This window comes from Boleophthalmus pectinirostris, unplaced genomic scaffold, assembly GCF_026225935.1.
Source record: "Boleophthalmus pectinirostris isolate CB_2022bp ecotype Guang Dong unplaced genomic scaffold, ASM2622593v1 HiC_scaffold_9, whole genome shotgun sequence".
Taxonomy (NCBI): domain Eukaryota; kingdom Metazoa; phylum Chordata; class Actinopteri; order Gobiiformes; family Gobiidae; genus Boleophthalmus; species Boleophthalmus pectinirostris.
The window spans coordinates 8,259,906-8,272,374 of NW_026571541.1; the positions used below are offsets into that span (position 1 = coordinate 8,259,906).

The 12,469-nt window shown below is 39.3% G+C and overlaps 1 protein-coding gene across 2 annotated transcripts in view; it reads left to right on the forward strand.

Annotated features, from left to right (window-relative positions):
* The window catches only part of clcn2c (chloride channel 2c), a 301,208-nt gene that overhangs the window by 232,762 nt on the left and 55,977 nt on the right, over positions 1–12,469 (forward strand). For both annotated transcript variants that reach the window (XM_055147757.1, XM_020926770.2), the window contains 2 exons: positions 174–285; positions 6,161–6,231. In XM_055147757.1, the coding sequence (XP_055003732.1) occupies positions 174–285; positions 6,161–6,231 (183 nt within the window). The remainder of the gene's footprint in view (positions 1–173; positions 286–6,160; positions 6,232–12,469) is intronic.

A 12,469-nucleotide genomic window follows, 5' to 3' on the forward strand; every position in this document is an offset into this window, starting at 1 on the left:
CTGCAAATACTCTAGTTAAAAATGAATTTTCCCATGCCATGTTGATATGTTACAATATACAAGGTACAGCCCCTTGAGTACTTTTACTATCAGTACTTCTTACGGTCTGTTAAATTCTTCATGCTGCTATTTCGCTGTAGTTTAGTGAATATTTTCTCTGTTTGTTGTTTCAGATCTCCACCGAGGAGTCGTCCGTGAGTCCCTCTCGCACTAGTCTCCAGAAGCCCCTCAAACCTGCCTTAAAAAGATCGTCAACGGTGGAGCGACCAACAGAGCTCCCAACAAGTAAGGCTTCATGTTCTGTATCATACTTCTAATGTATCTGACATTTAGTCATAACTGCATTTTTGAAGGTCCACTATGAAACTTTTCTGGTGGAAAGTCTGTCACCTGCTTGCCTTCGTTTTCCTCAAAAAAAAAAAAAAAAAAAGCAGTAGGATGTTGTAAATTATGCAGTCACAAGATTTGCCAGTCAATAAAAAACAAAATCCTGAAATAGAAGCTTTGATAGTAAAATGTGTGGGTACTTGCGTATGTAAAATGTTCGAGATGCCAGAATCGCTCGTTTACATTTTGTCTTTGTTTTCTGCCCACTTTATTTCACACTTTCTTTATCCTTGGCCTGTGTAAAAACCTGTTCTGTCTTTCACAGCCAGAGCCTTGGATCAGTTCTTTGTTCAGACTCCAAGCTCAGTGGCAGGATTTCTCTCTCCCCCGTTTTGTCTTTCTCCATCTCTTTCTTTACCTCTTTCTCTCTCCCTCGCTCCATCTTGTCCTCTCTCTCTCTTTACGCTCTCTCTCTATTCTCTCTTCCTCTTTCCCTCAGTCTCTCTCCCTCTTTCTCTTTCCCTCGCTCCCTCTCTCATACTTTTTCCTCTTTCTCTCTACCCCCTCTCTCTCTTGCTCTCTCTATATCCTTTCTTCATTCTGTCTTTTTTCCTCAGTGTCTCCCTCTCTTTCTCTCTCCCCCTTTCCCTCTCTCTCCTCTTCCTCTTTCCCTCTCCCACTGTGTCCATGTTTCTCTTTTCTCTCTCTCCTTCTCTCCCTCTATCCTCACTTGTCCCCTCCATCTTGTTCTCTCTCTTTACCCCTTCTCCCTCTCTCTCTTTCTTTTTCTTTTCCTCAGTCTCCCTCTCTCTCTCCCTCTTTCCCTCATTCTTTTTCTCCCCTCTCTCTCCCTCTCTCACGCTCTCCATCTTTCTTTCTCCCGATCTCTCACTCTCCCTCTCTCTCTCCCCTTCCTCTCAGTCTCTCTCTCCCTCTCTCCCCCTCCTTCCCTCAGTCTTTCTTCCTCTCTCCCTCTCTCCTCATTTTTCCCTCAACTCCCCCCTCTCTCTCGCTCCCTCTCAGTCTCTCTCCTTCTCTCTCTCCCCTTCTCCCACTCTCCTTCTCTCTCTTCTCCCCTCTCCCTCTCACTCTCCTCTCCTCTCTCTCTCTCTCCCTCTCTCCTCTCTCTCTCTCTCTCTCTCTCCTCTCTCCTCTCTCCTCTCTCTCTCTCTCTCTCTCTCTCTCTCCTCTCTCTCCCTCTCTCTCTTCTCTCTCTCTCTCTCTCTCTCTCTCTCTCTCTCTCCTTCTCTCTCTCCCCTCTCTCTCTCTCCCTCTCTCTCCTCTCTCTCTCTCTCTCTCTCTCCTCTCTCTTCTCTCCCCTCTCTCTCCTTTCTCTCTCTCTTCCTCTCTCTCTCTCTCTCTCTCCTCTCTCTCTTCTCTCTCTCTCTCTCTCTCTCTCCTCTCCCTCTCTCTCCTCTCTCTCTCTCTCTCTCTCTCTCTCTCTCTCTCTCCCCCCCTCTTCTCCTCTCTCTCTCCTCTCTCTCCCTCTCTCTCTCTGTCTCTCTCCTTCTCTCCCCCCCTCTCTCTCTTCTCTTCTCTCCTTCTCCCCCCCCTCTCTCTGTCTCTCCCTCTCTCTCTCTCTCCCCTCTCTCTCTCTCTCTCCTTCTCTCCCTCTCTCTCTCTGTCTCTCTCCTTCTCTCTCCCTCTCTCTCTCTCTCTCTCCTCCTCTCTCTCTCCCCTCTCTCTGTCTCTCCCTCTCTCTCTCTCTCTCTCCCTCTCTCTCTCTCTCTCCTCTCTCTCCCTCTCTCTCTCTGTCTCTCTCCTTCTCTCTCTCTCCCTCTCTCTCTGTCTCTCTCCTTCTCTCTCTCCCCCTCTCTCTCTCTGTCTCTCCCCTCTCTCTCCCTCCTCTCTCTCCTTCTCTCCCTCTCTCTCTCCCTCTCTCTCTGTCTCTCTCCCTCTCTCCTTCCCTCTTTCTCCCTCCCTCTGTCCCTGTGGTGTGAGAGGAAGTGTGGAGTGGTCCACTTGTTGGCACAGAGGAAACACAATCTGTCTCGTGTGTGGTGCCAGCTTTGAGCCTGTCCACTGTCACTGGACACTGTCACTGGACACTAGGACTGGCCTGGACTCTCGTTTTTCTTGTAAAAGCAAAACTCACATTAGTAGCATATTTCCCAACTTCAGCTCACTGAGTTTAACAACCCAGACATATGGTATTGCTTTGGCTGGAATGTTTCACACGATGGCATTAAACATACTGTATATACTGGACTCTTGCTGTGAGCAGGAACGCCTCTCCACAGCTCTGAACTGTAACGTGGCATCACCAGCTTTCATGGAGCCCGATTTAATGCCATACTATGTACTTTTCAGGTAAAACAATAGCAAACAGGCTGTGGTCGTTGGTTAAGAAAAGTTACATAACGTGCCTTTAATCATGACCAAACATTTGTGGATGATTTGTTGTCATCATTTTATTTTATTTTATTTTTTACTTGAACTTGTTGGAAAAATATTGAAGTATATAGTATTCAAATTATAGTGTAGCATTGTTTAGTAGTACGTATAACAGTAGTAATAATTAAAACTAGTATTTGCAGTACAGAAGTAGTGTATCAAAAGCCACTGTACTTGTGTACTTGATTGACCACCACCGACACTCACACACACACACTTTCATACTAGTGGGTGAAGTGTCTTGCCTAAAGACACGATGAGAGAACTCAGTAAGTAATCTATCCTCCGACCGCTCTAGCCACTGAGGTAGAATGTGGATCAGGCAGATTTTTTCTGTCCGAGCCCGGCCCGTGTCCGACAAAGCAGTGTTTGAATTCGACCCGAGCCCAAGAGGCATGAAGATATTTTTATATGTGTCCGAACCTGACCCAACCCGACACAGTTAAAATCACACTATTTTCATAAGCCTAGTAATAACACACGTAGGATATTGCTCATGTGGCCTCTAATGGACACAGAGGCGCAAATACAAACTCAGGATATAGCAGAAATATAATGAGAAGACTTTATTCCTCACCTCTTGTAAAGTGGTACATTTAAAGTACAGCATCTCATCCAATATTATCCAAAGAAATTGTCCTCCACAAATAATGACATCTAGTCCACAAAACATCGCAGTTAATCCAGTTTGAGGCAGGATTTTAAAGTAAAAAGGCGAAAGTAGTTCACATGTGTGTGTTTACATCCACACAGCACACAGATTGAGATGAAGCTGCAGATTTGCGATAGTGACTCTACTTCCTGTCTACTTTATCGCCAATCTTTTATGCTTTACAAATCACGTATTTGAAGTATTGCTCCGAGTTTCAATTTTGACTTGTAGCTAAACTAGAAGTGCAGCGCTCTGATCTTTTGAACACTTAAGAGTCTCAAAGCGAGTTTTACTGTAGACAAGAAACAGCAGACGTGCTGAGATATCAGAGTCTAACCTAAGACCAAATATAAGTTCTAAATATCTGTCCGAACCCATCAGTTTTCCAACAGGTCCCATCAGACTTTGGTCAGCTTTCCATGCTCTACACTGAGCCTCCGGTGAATACTTTTTGTGGTTTATATCTGCTCTTGTTTTCTTCAGCAATATATCAAACTACAAAATGTGTTATCATGACTGGCAAACCACTATTTACCAAAAAAAAAAAGGTAACCAACTGATCGGATTGTTTTGTGGGGAATTACGCCAACAATGTGAAAACTCTAAAGGTAAATTTGAACATTACTATTAAAATATCCATAGAAAACCTACATTCTGAGTCTTGCCCCTTTACATAACTCTGCCTCATGTCCAGCATATTGTGTTTGGGTTTGTAAGATGTGATGGTCAAACTCTGATGGCTTTTGAATAGAGGAAATGAACCCAGACATTTGGTGCAGATAACAGGAGATGGTGGTTACGTAACTCGGCACTATTAGCTCTATCTACTTCAAAGCAGCCCCCATCACGAACAGTTTCTTTGAATGATGGTCCAAGAGGTCAGAGCTTTCAATTTATTATGAAATGTTACATGTACATACGCAGGTCTGATGTAACTTCTCCTCTTTGTCTGAAAACAAGCACCATGTGTTTTAACAAGTGATTTTTGGGTGAATACTGTTAATGTGGAGTTAAGAAAAATACACACAATAACAGAACACTAAAAGAGTTGTAATTATAGAAATAGTGAAAGGTGTACTTTTTCATGGGGGTCTGCAATTTTCTTGTTCCCATGGATATGCTTTTTCTTTGCCTGGAGTGTTCCACAGTATGGCATTAAACATAAATATACTATCAGTCAACAGTTTCGACTCACCCTATCATTCAAGTGTTTTTTTTTTTTTTGGGGTTTTTTTTTGTACATTTGATATACAGTTTTTTTTTACTGTTTACTGTTGACCAAAATTCTAAACTTTTGATTCATGAAAGTGTCCACCTTTGGCAGATAGAACAGCTGAACACACTCGTGGCTCTTTCTTTTGACAATAGAAATCAAATATGCTTCAGAAAGTTCTTCCCAAGTCTGTTGCAGAAGTTTCCATAAATGTGTGGCACTTGTAGGTTGCTTGGCTCTCACTCCTCTGTCCAGTTCATCCCAAACCAGCTCAGTGGGGTTTAAGTCTGGACACTGTGCTGGACACTCCCATGTTTTCAAGCTCACCATCTTGTTCTTTTTTCCTGAGGTAGTTTTGGCAGAGCTTGGACTTGTGTTTTGTATCTTTTATCTTTTTTTATCCTCTGTCTGTTCAGCTCTTACCTTTGTACCATTTCAAGCTCTTCATTGAACTTGCCCGACTTGAATTGCAATAAATAACTGGAAAAATTAGGGTGCATAATTCCATATATCTTACTTCATATATGTCTGACATCTTCTGTATGTATAAAAACAAGTAGTAAAATAACAGTTGACATGTTACAGTTCAGATCTATGGAGAGGCAAGCCCACTCAGAGTAAAGGTCGTTTTATAGTTCTACATCCACTCAAAACAACTACTTCAACTGCCTTGTCGCTTTGTCATCGTCGTTTTTGATTTTTGCATTGAGGTCAAAGTAGGTGCAATGTAATTCACAACGTGAGGAGGCTTGGATTTAAAAATGGCATTCGTGTATACAAAATGAAGTGGAAAAGTGGAGTACCGTAAATGTTTGTAGAGTGGTGGCAGAGAGGACCAATCACAGCCCTCAGTCTCACATGTAGTTAAAACATTTCTGAGGTTCATGTTGGAGGGAGTTGAAAGTGATGCTGGTGATTTGAGGCACAACCATGAACTGGGCTTAAGAATGTATTTTTCAAGGTATTTTTTGGCATTTAAAACACCTGTAACTGAATAAATTGAAGATGGATAAGTTTAATTCCATTCTGTGAAACCTCTCCTTGGAGACAAGAACAAGGCAGATCCCACACCACAAGAAAATTTGCGCAGTGCACCTTTAAACATAAGTGAATGCACTGGGAAATTTGTGGAGTTAAAGGTGCATTGTGTAACTTTTCAGGTAGCTGCTTGTGTCTGTGGAGATGGTATTACTTTATCTGAGTGTTTCACAGTGTGGCATTAAACTTATCCTTCTTCCACTCATGCATTTATGGGTATTTTTGTTCCTCAAAGTACAAGCACACCTACAGTCTGCAGGCCGTCCTCTACACAGATCTGACTGGTATCTTGCTCTGGTAGCGTCTCCCACTTGTTTCCATGGAGATGTTTCAGTTTCATAATATACTGTGAAGGGTTCCAAGCAAACCAATTATATGATCAGAGACAAAAACGTAGGCAGGCCCTTCACCAGAAACGTTACACGGTGTGAGGTGATTTTTTTGTGGTTGAAAATAGAACAAAACGGTGCAATCAAATAGAAAGCTGAAAACTTATGTTTATTCTTTGTATTGTAACATTGCGTTTTGTCTTGCAGGTCCACAGGATCATTCAGGAATCGCTTTGAAGAATTTGTTTTGTGCCAGTCCAGACGCCGAAGCTTTAGAGGTGAGACAGTACTTCCTAAAAACACACACACGGATACAGTACTTTGCAAAATAATTTAGCTATAAAACCCTATTTCATAAAAAGCTTTACAAGACCTAAAGTGCTCCATATGTTTGTTGGTCCTCTGGTTAATTTATATTGGGCTAATGTGTACGACTGAAGCTTAAAGGTGCACTATGTAACTTTTCGGTTGGAAGTCCGTCACTTTCTTGCTTCTATGGGTATGTCATTGCTCTCCATTGAGTGTGTGTTACACAGTGTGACATGAAAATGACATACAGGTGGTTTTATAGCTCAAAAATACCTAGAAATACAGACATTCTGACTGTGAGCGGGGTCGCCTCTCCACAGATCTGACCTGTTTCTTGGCACAGTTTGGTCTCCATGAAGATAGAAAGGTTTACTGCCATACTGTAAAATATTCCATACAAAGCAATAACATCTCCATGGAGAAAAGCAGTTTGCAGACCCACCATCAGAAAAGTTACACAATGCACCTTTAAATATCAGTGTAATTGTTGATTTGGAGTGCCGTTTGTAGGTACGTTTGTAAGTTTTTTTATGAAGTTGGCAAAAGAAGAAATTCAATTTGTCAACTGGACAAAAAATTATAATAATGTGTTAATATATTAATATGACCCCACACTCAGTGCAAGTTCAATAGGCCTAGCTAACTAACAAATTGTAAACTAGTAGGTGTGTTAGTTTCAGAGTAGTTTCAGTGTAGTTAGCTCCTCCACTCAGGCAGATATATGGAAGTGTCCACCAGCATCTGACCAGAACTGAAAAAGCAGCTTGGATGAGCTGCGAAACGTATTCAACCAAAATAAACTTTTGTCCAGTTGACAAATTTAATTTCTTCTTTTGCCATGGATTCTACATGACAACTGACGGATTCTACACACTTTTTGTAAAGTTGAAGTCTTTGGTACAAAAAAACGGCACTCCTTTTCCAAACAAGTCCCTTAGCTAAGTACTAATTTTATCCATCAAACATCTAAATACAACAGAAATGTCAAACACATTTCTTTCATAATGTGACTGAGTTTAAAGGTGCACTATGTAACTTCTAACTTCTCTACTTGCCTGTCTTCATGGAGATATTATTTCTTTGTCTAGAATGTTCCACAGCAGGGCACTATAAAAACAAAAATCTTCCTTGCATTTGTTCAATTGCAGTTGTTTTATAGCTCAAAATAGCTTAAAAACTTGAATTCTTACTTGCACAGGCTTGCCTCTCCATAGATCAGCCCATTAACCTGTCTCCATTGGGATTACCAAGTTTATTTCCATACTGTGGAATAATAATCACGGCAAAACAGTAATATCTCCATGGAGACAAACAAGTGGCAGACCCTCCAAAAGAAAAGTTACACAGTGCACTTTTAACCTTATTTTGCAAATGTTTTCTCTAATGACTAAAACTTTTCCACAGCACTGACTGTAAACAATTTTTAGAACTTTTATCGTTAGAATAATTACATGCAAATTCCTATATACAGTGTGTTTTACTGTGCACTTCCTCCTACATTCTCTCCAAGCATGAACAGAATTTTGGATTTGACCTCCATTTTAAATCCTCCCTACTTTGTCTCAGCCCCCGGCAAAGCTTAAAAGAAAACCCTCTTTTCTGCTCCAGCACTTTTCTGTAATAAATGATTCATATTTCCCAAAGCATTGCAGTGAAATTCGATACAACTCTGTCCTAAAAATTATACAGAGGTTCTTAATGCTTTTGTCTTATGTCACTGTAAAGAAAAACAACAACAACACTTTGGAAGTCCCTATATCTCCAGAGCACAGGAGACCATCCAAACGAGTCCGGATTTCTGTTGTGGTAAGAGCCGCCATTTTGGGGCTGTCGAACGCCCCAAATCCGCCCGGCAACAGGTTCATCACAATCAGCCAATGGTCATCATCATCATCGTCATTTCATCTCGAGCTAATTTCAAGTTTGCCGATGGACTATGATTGGGCGAAAGTCTAAGCAAGTCCATGTCATCGAGCCATAGAGAACTGAACAATCTTGTCCGACCTATAGCGCCACCTACTGACCATACTGACCGTACTATTGTGATTCATAAGCATCAGATTAACTCAAAGTGCATACGACAGGTTTTGATGATTCTGATTTTGACGTAATTTATTGGCGTAAAACCTGTTGTAAATCATAAATTATAGTTTTACACCAATCAACAATCGATTTGTGAAGAAAAGTTGAAAAAATATGTTGAAAATTACAGGAAGCAGAACATTCTTCTTTAGACTTTAAACATTATTCAAACAAAATAAAGCTGCTTTCTTATATTTTTATTTATTAAATAATAGTTTCTGTGCACATTAGAAGACTTTTGACCCTGTGTACATAACGGTTGCTAGGGAACAGCTATGGAATTTAATACGGAGACATCATAAAGCAAGTAGTTATAGAGAATATTTGACCACCACATCCAAACACAAGCAAAATAAAGAAGTTTGCAATTTTAATTATGCATATATTTAGTTGTGATTAAACATAAAGCTTCACAAACCAGTGTGTTGAAGGCACATAATTTTGGACATAGGGCCTCATTTCCTAGTGAGCCAGAGTGTTGGAGACGTGTGGAGACACTTTTTAAATATTCCATCCAGTCCTTGTATTTGCAGAAGACACTGGTAGACTAGTGCATGTCAATGGCCATACTTAGCCTGCCACTAAAAACAGTCTTACCCACTCCACAAAACACCTAAAGCACAACAATTATAATGCCAGACTGTCAATGTGAATATCTGTGTTGATAGAATAATGTTTGAAATAAAATGAATTGTCGCATGTTGAGGGATTATTTTCTCAGCAGCAGCGGAATTTTACTTTGCCGGTAAGATAGGAGCTAGGTGATATCAGTCCGCTGTTGCCAAGCTTTCTATCAGGAAGTACAACTCACTGCTGCTGCTCAGACATAAATCCTTCAAACGCAAGGTGGGTTTTACTTCTAAAATTATTCTATCAACACACATAATAATAGATTTGCTTCAGGTGTTTTATGGAGTGCGTAAGACTGTTTTTAGAGGCAGGCTAACTATGGCCATTGACATGCACTAGCCTAGCACCAGTGACCTCTGCAAATACAAGGACTGAATAGAATATTTTAAAAAGTGTCTGGACATGTCTCCAGCACTCTGGCTCACTAGGAAATAAGGTCCTATGTCCAAAATTGCGGACTGTCCCTTTAAACATTACACTGTCGATATTAAATTACCAAAAAGATTATACTACAATATAACTAATGAAACCAACTCTTCCTACTCTTATTAAAAGTCCTATATTACACAGAATGGACTCTTATGAGCTTCAATCCATGTTATAATGCTGTTACCTCATCAGAAACATACCTGGAGCTGTGTTTTGTTTCATTCACACATTTTTGAGTAATCCCTTATTATTCTATTTATGTGTGAATGAAACAAAACACAAATGGACAAATGAAACACAACTCCAGGTATGTTTTTGAGAAGGAAACAACATAAGGTACAGTAGATCACTAAATGGCATAGTATGGGCCCTTTAACAATTTACTAAGACTAATGCGCTTATATAATCTGAACATATGGTACGGAAATTATCCCATTCATCACATTCTAGACACAAAATTTTCTATTCAAATCTCCATCTTTAGAAACACTGAATCCGCCGTGTAACGTAAGTGGTCTATGAGGACAAGGTTGTTCAGTGAAGCATAACATCATCACCGTGTCACCCGAGGCGTCCAATCAGTGACGCCTCCCAGAGCCCGGGACCCCTTAGCCCCGCCCAGATTCTGGCGTGACTCTGGAAAAGCCTCTGCATCCGATGAAATTCATGGATGGATATTTTGTTTAGTTGTGTGCCAAATAGGAAAGCAACAGAAATGAAACTGAAAATATTACAATATAAACGCAATGCAATGATCAGTAAAACCTGTATAGATATTTTCATATTTTCGCTACAGAAATTTAAAAACATTCATCTATTTCATAAACCAGTTAATAAAAATGTTGGGGACTTTTGAATGTAATGTCTGCAACTCAAGTAAAAACAGGATAAAAGAAGTATAAAATTCACATACAGTGGCCATATATTTAGACTTAGACAAACTTTATTGATCCACAAAGGAAATTATTTGGACACAGTAGCTCACACAAAATATTATTATAACAAAGAGTAAAAAAAAAAAAAAAAAAAAAGTGGTAAACAAGTACCAAAGTACAAAAAAAAGATAGTAAAATAGGTATCAAATAATTATAGAAATGTATATGTCAAAATAAAATAAAAAAATAAGTCATTGAAAAAATAATAATAATCATTTGGTACATGGTTTAGCTTTTCTGGTAAAGGGTTCGTCACCTGCTTGTTTCTATGGATATGTCATTGCTCTGCCTGGAATGTTCCACAGTATGACATTAAATAAACAGCTCTACTTTACATTTATTCAATTACAAGTGGTTTTATGGCTCAAAAATACCAGGAAAATCAGGCATTCTGACTGAATGGGGTCGCCTCTCCGCAGATCTGACCTGTAACTTGGTCTGGTTTGGTTTCCATAAAGCTAGAAAAGTTTAATACCAGACTGTGAAACATTCCAGACAGAGCAATAACATCTCCACGGAGAAAATACTTTGACAGATCCTTCACCAGAAAAGTTACACAATCCACATTTGAGATTTGATTTATATGTCTGTAACTATTTGCTTGTTGTAACTGAAAATGTCCCATTGTTTGGCTTGAACATATCATATCATAACTTTTTATTGTTGACTTGTTGCTAAAAACAATCTACAGATTTTTTTTTTTTTTTCATAAATTTGTACCAATATTTTCAACCTCATTTTAAGTTTTTGTTATTTCGAAAACTGTTTGTAAAGTGTCAGTATCAGTTTTACTCATCATTGCATTGTTTGTGAAATTAAGTCCTTTTTATTCAGTATTAAAGTAGATATAGGGCCGCCTTCTCTCTTTATTCTTTCTGAATCTTATTTGTGCATTGCATCTCAGAAATATCTTTAAAGGGCCTATATTACACTGTTTTCTGATCTATGTTATAATCTTGTTTTGTCATCACAAACAGACCTGGAGTTGTGGTTTGTTTCTTTCACACATGTTAAACACACAAGCCCTCCATGTTTATGTTGAGTTCTTCTCCCAAAAAGAAAATACTCCACCTCTTTCCACCTTGTGATGTCATGTGTCTGGAACTGCCAATCATTACTCAACTAAAAGTAAAAGAAGCTGTTAACTTGAAAACCACCACTTCATGACATCACAAGGTGGAACGGAGCATTTTGAGCTTTGGAAATGTAGACGGAGTAATAGGGATGTAACAATAACCGAAATATCGTGATAACGTATTGTCAGAAGTCTCACAATAATATCGAAAGCTGTCACAAGTAAGTATAGGTAGAAGTATAGGTAGGTATAGGTAGAAGTATAGGTAGAAGTATAGGTAGAAGTATAGGTAGAAGTATTGGTGTAAGTAGTTCCTATCCTTAAATGCATTGTTCTTTAGTAGGACCAGCAAATAAAATTGGAACTACATATCCCGTGATTCATTTCAGCACTGACAACATGAAGAAATATGTTTTTTATTTGATTTCTTCGGATTCTGACAGTATTAATTCACACCAAAATCTTGTCTTGCTATGGTATTTCAAAAGCAAAAAAGTGTTCTATCTAGAATTAAATTTGCCACTCCAAAATATCGCAATAAATATTGTACCGTGAAATGCAGATATATGGATATCGTTACATCCCTACATACTCAGAATAAATGGTTACTCAAACGTGTGAATGAAAGAAAACACAACTCTAGGTCTGTTTTTGATGAGGTAACACGAACCGAAATGATTAAAAGCTCACAAGAGTTAATTTCACGTAATATAGGACTTTTAAAATGATCCTCTGAGATACTGGAGATTCTAAGCTTAAAGGCAGATGTCCAATTTCCAGCACGCGCACTTCTTCACTGATGCATGTCAATCAATAGACAGCAAATGTGATTGTAAATGAAGACGAATTATCACACAGAATAATGCCGGACAAATGATGAAGCATGGTTTACACAGAAAATCAAATCCTATTATGGGTAATCTGATTTTACTCCCAGAGACGCCCCTCCATTTGTTGTCGGTGATGATTCACTATTAATCTCAATTATTTCAATCATTTCTCTCACCATATTATCTTATTGCCTTTGCCATAGGAACCTCCACCCAGTTTAAAGTC